Source organism: Belonocnema kinseyi, chromosome 5 (genome assembly GCF_010883055.1).
Source record: "Belonocnema kinseyi isolate 2016_QV_RU_SX_M_011 chromosome 5, B_treatae_v1, whole genome shotgun sequence".
NCBI lineage: Eukaryota > Metazoa > Arthropoda > Insecta > Hymenoptera > Cynipidae > Belonocnema > Belonocnema kinseyi.
This window is the reverse complement of record NC_046661.1, coordinates 147,837,728-147,843,515: the sequence shown is the minus strand read 5'-3', so window position 1 is coordinate 147,843,515 and position 5,788 is coordinate 147,837,728. Positions and strand designations below refer to the sequence as shown.

The 5,788-nt window shown below is 23.7% G+C and overlaps 1 protein-coding gene across 2 annotated transcripts in view; it reads right to left on the bottom strand.

Annotated features, from left to right (window-relative positions):
* LOC117172900 overlaps positions 1-1,514 on the bottom strand; it is a 23,849-nt gene extending 22,335 nt beyond the window's left edge. For both annotated transcript variants that reach the window (XM_033361194.1, XM_033361195.1), the window contains exon 1: positions 1,091-1,514. In XM_033361194.1, the coding sequence (XP_033217085.1) occupies positions 1,091-1,105 (15 nt within the window). In that variant the 5' untranslated portion in view covers positions 1,106-1,514. The remainder of the gene's footprint in view (positions 1-1,090) is intronic.
* Positions 1,515-5,788: the final 4,274 nt, after the last annotated feature.

The following is a 5,788-nucleotide window of genomic DNA, read 5'->3' as shown; positions in this document are numbered from 1 at the left end:
GAAAAAGGAACTTTTAACCATATTGTAGAATTTTTAACCCAAAAGATTAATTTTCCACCAAAAGGACAAATTTTCGTAAAAACAATAAAATTGTCAGTTGAAAAAATGAGTTTTTAATGAAAATAATGAATCTTCAACCAAAAAAGGAGGAATTTCTAACCATATTGTTCAATCTTCAACCCAAACGATTAGTTTTCTGACAAAAAAAGATTAATTTACTACCAGAAAAAATAATAAATTTTCATTTAAAGGAATGAATTTTTAACTAAAATTATGAATCTTCAATACAAAAAAATTTACCAACTGGTTGAATTTTCAATCAAAGTGTGATTTTCTACTAAAAACACAAATTTTCGACAAAGCAGTTTAATTTTTAGTAAATAAAATGAATTTTCAATATAAATAATGAATATTTAACGAAAACAAACAAGGAATTTTTAAACATATTGTACCATTTTCAACGCAAAAGATTAATTTTGTACGAGAAAAAAAATAAATTTTCAACAAAATAGTCCAAAGTTTAGTTAAATAAATAACTTTTTTATGAAAATAATGAATCTTGAACCAAAAACAAAGAGGAATTTTTAACCATATTGTTGAATTTTGAACCCAAAAGAGTAATTTTCTACCAAAGAAAGATTCATTTTGTAAGAGAAAAACAATAAATTTTTTAAGATAAGTAGTTTAATTTTCAGTTGAAGTAATGCATTTTTAATTAAAACGATGAATCTTTAACAACAAATAAAAAAATCTTTAACCAAACAAGTTGGATTTTCAACCGAAAACATCATTTTCTATCAAAAAAGAAACTTTCAACAAAATAGTTAAATTTTCAATAAGAGATATGTATTTTTTAAATAAAATGACTGATATTAAATTCATCTATGATCGAATACTAGTTTTGTGTCAATAATTTTCTATGCGCATAATAACTTTCATTGATTTTTGTACAGTAAATAACATTTTAATTTGTTTACATTTTACATTGCGTCACAACCATGACGACCGTACACGCGACTAAAATTTAGTTTGTTGCCGGACACATGATGCAATTGCCTAAATTGTTTTTTAAATAAATAAATTGACTCACCTTTGTTGCCTTCATTATCGAAAACGAATCCTCGATCCCTTATATCTTGTAATATATTCTTATAATAGTTATCAAACAGAAACAGTTTTGTAGGTTATGTTTTTTACATTCTTAAAACACGAATAACTATCACTAAAAAAAGTAGTATCTCTATTCAATAATAAAAATCTGTTGCCTAAATTATTACATTTTGCAATGGACTCGTTTTATCTTCACTATAACGTTTATATCACGGATTAATTCCAAATTTAGTGTGAAAGCGCTGGCTGACGTCGGCGTGTCGTCGACGACGCCAAATGAGATAACCTAACCTCGCTGACACTTTTTTTAAACTTTAAACATTTTAATTCGGCGCTACAAATAAAATTCCAATTCGTGCAATTGATAAGGAAAGCTTTTATTTTCTATTATTTGAAAATTATTTATATTTTTCAGGGCAGTTTTTCTTTTGGCACTTTATTTGCGGATGAAAATCATCTTTTTCACATAGAGTTCATATCTATGTTATTAGTAGGTTTAAGGACCGTAAAACACATAGACATAAACCCAACAATAATGTAGATATCAGCAGGCCCTTTGCTCAGAATGTATAAGTAACAGTGTCGCGAGATTTGACCACAGCTACCGCGGCGCTGACTGTTCACGCGGCAAAAACGTGAAATTTCAACTTTTATGCAATAAAAACTATTTTATCAATTTTTTTTATCTGTCGTTAATCTAGAATATTTTAAATAAACAATATGTTAAGCAATACTTACTACGAAACAAGGTGAAATGTTCGAGTCTTTGACGAAAATTCCCTTCAATTTATGGCGGGCAATTCAAATCGAAGTTTCATATCCAGTAATGATATTAATATGTATTGCTAAAATTGAAGTTAAATTTTATGCTACTGTTGTCACATTATTATTAATTAATGATAATAAATTTTATTTTTATTTATTTTTTAACTATTAAATTGAAATGTAATAAAAAAAACACGAGAATTAAATCTAAAATTATACATAGACTATATAATTTTAATCGTTCATTTAAGATCAGAAATTTAAAAAAAAAGTTGAATTCTCAAAAGAAAAAAACATGAATTTTTAACTAAATAGTTAAATTGAAAAAATAGATAAATTTGTATCCAAACAGATAAATTTTTAACTGAAATGGTGTATCTTCAACAACAAAAATAAATTCTCAACCAAAAATATAATAGTTGATATTTCAACCAAAAAAATAAAAAATTTCAACAACATAGTTGGATTTTCAACCTGAATAATAGAATTGTCAACCCAAAAAGACGAACTTTCTACAAAACAGTTGAATTTTTAACCTACAAAGATTTATTCTCTACAAACAACTTTACAACCAAATACATGAATTTTCAATTCAAATTGTGAATTTTTCCACCAAAAAGACAAAGTTTTAAAAAAAAATTAATTTTTAACCAAAAAGTTGTATTTTTTAAAAAGAATTTCCCATAAAATAGTTAAATTATCAACCAGAGGTGAAACTGGAAAAACATTTAATAAAGTAGTTCAACTTCTGCCCAATCCGTTGAATTTTTAATTGAAATAAGATCAATTTTCAACCAAGGAGATGAATTTTTGAATAAAAGGACTGACGTTCAACTGGAATAATTAATTTTTCACCTAAAAAAAAAAATCAACCAAAAAGAAAAAAATTTTTTTAATTAGATGAATTTTTAACTCAAAAGGATGCATTTCATACCGAAAATATTTTTTTAACAACTTGAAAAATAAAAATTTAAATAACATTGGTTTGAAACAATGTAAAGAAAAACATCGATTTTAATTAAAATGATGAATCTTCAACAAAATTGTTCAATTTTCAAAGAAAAAGAGGAATTTTTAAGGAATAATGTAAAAGGATAGATATTTCAAACAAAGAAGATTCAAATTTTAAATAAAAAACAGTTGAATAAAACAAAAAAGACGAATATTAAAAAAAAAAGTTGAATCCTTAACAAAAAAAGATAAATTTTCAACCAATAAGACGAATTTTCTACCAATAAAACCAAATAGTAGAATTTTCAAACAAAAATACTAAACAAACCAAATAATTGTACTTTTTTACAGCGATGGAATTTAAAAACAAAATAAATTTTCAATCGAAATATTTGAATTTTTGACCAAAAAAGATGACTTCTTAAAAATTTACTTTAATTTCCAAAAAAATATAATTAACTTTTTAGCAAAATAAAAACTTTAATTGAAAACAGTTCAATTTTCAGTAAAAAAAAAACAACGTATTTTCAACGAAAAATGAAAGTTACATTTTCGGTAAAAAAATTTATTTGCAAAAACAACAAAAAACGAATTTTTAACATAACAGTTCAATTTTCTGCTGAAGAAATCAATTGTTAAATTAAACGATGAAACTTAAAAAAAATTATTAACCAAATATTTAAATTTTTAATACAAAAGATTAATGTTCTGCCAAAAGGACAATTTTTTATCAAAATAGTTAAATTTTCAACAAAAGAAATTATTTTTTAATGAAAATAATAATTCTTCGGCCAAAAAAATTACTTTTCAACTAAAAAACTTAATTTTCAACCATATACATAAATTTTCAATTAAAAAAGATAAGCTATCAATGAAAAATTAAATAATAAAATTTTCAATTTAAAAAATATCAACAAATATGAATTTTCAAACATTAAATGTTAAACTTTGACCAAAAAACGTTGGATTTTCAACCCACAAATTTGAATTTTCAACAAAAAGATGAATTTTTCATGAAAAATATAATAGTTGATATTTCTACAAAAAAATGCGAATTTTCAAACCAATAGTAAAATTTTTAATTACAAATTTTAAATCATTAACCAAACATGTCAAAGCCACATTTCCAGTAAAAAAATTAATGATCAACAAAATAAAAATCAAAGAATTTTCAACTTGAAGAAATAATTTTTTAACTAAAATGATAAATCTGTAACCAAAAAATAAATTTTTATCAAAATAGTTCGACTTTTATCCAAAAATACAAATTTTCTACAAAAACGCTTGAACTTTCAATCCTAAGTAATATTTTTCTACTAAAACAAAATAGTTAAATTTTCAACAAAAGGTATGAATGATTGAATTTTCAACTAAAATGAGGAAACTTAGAAAATATAAACTTTCAACAAAAAGGTTAACTTTCACACGAACAGCTTTATTTATAATAAAAAAAGAGGAAATTTCAGACAAAAAGATTAGTTTTATACCAAAGAGGACGTATTTTCAACGAAAAAAGTTCAATTTTCAACAAACAATGGGAATAGTTAACTGTTTAGTTGAAAACATTAATTTTTCATAAAAAAAACAATAATTTTTAACTCTAAAATGATGAATTTTCAAAAAATTAGTTTAAACATTAACCAAAAAAGATGAATTCTTAATGAAAAGATATTAAATTCCGACTAAAAACAAATAAATTTCTAGCTAGACTAATTTTTACATCGAAATTTGAATTTTCAAAAACGTAGTTGAATTTACAACTAAAGACAAAATAAATTTCTACCTAGAGAAGAATGTTTAAATCAGAGGTGAATTTTAAAAAGAGAAGTTTAATTTAAAAATAAAAAAGAAGAAATTTAACAAAAATTGTTGAATTTTCAGCCAATTAATAGAATTTCTAAATAAATATATTATTTAAATTCAAAATTTTCTAATTTTTCCCTGATTTTTCACTCATCAATTTTATAATTTTCCCTAATAAAATAATTACAAATTTAAATAATGAAGTGAACATTTCATGATTTTTGGAAAATTCTTTTTTCAAAATCCCCGACTTTTCCCCGATTTTCAGAATGTTACACAATCATTTGATGAGAATTAAAAAATTAAAACATAAAATTAATCTAAATAGTAGAAGAGGAACACAAATATTTCATTATTATTATTTTTTTTATTTGGCACTCTTTCTAGTTTTATGATAAACGCTATAAATACTGTATAATAAGGGTACTTATATAAAAAATCTCAAAAAGTTGTTATTAACGTTATTAAAAAACGATGTCGATGTTTCGATGCAAACAATGTGAAAAATGTGTCAAAAAGTTAACAAGTTCACACGGTTTTTTTATGGACGCGTATATAAAAAAATGGATTTATAAATTAAATAATGAAAAACTTGGGTTGGCTGATCAAATTACAGAAATATAAATTTATAATTTAAGGTATTCAAAAATAAACTTTGAATTAGAACATTCAAAGTGCAAACACTTTAAATTTTTAATTATAAGCTTTCAAAATAAGTCACTAAATTTTTAATATAATAGAATTGGCAATATTTTTTCATTTAAAAATCTTCAATTTCAACAAGACTTTAAATTCAATTTCTGATTTGAATTGCACTATTCCAAATTAATGGAATAAAAATTTAACTTTTCAAATCAAATTAAACTATTATTTCTCGATCAAAAATCATCCAGATATTTACATACTCTAGAAATTAGATTAAGGAGAAAATAAAGAAAATTTTCACTAATTATATACTCGTTCGGCCGGCCGTACGAATATTCGCTGTGAGCCGCGCTCGTGTCGCCACCTAGCGGATTTGAAAGTTAATATCGGGCGTGTGTATTTATATGAGACCACATGGGCAATAATACAAAAATATGTAAGAATTTGTTTAAACATTAATCTTCTAGTTTTAGTAATAGTGTGGGAAAAGTTGGGAACACCAGCGATTAAAACT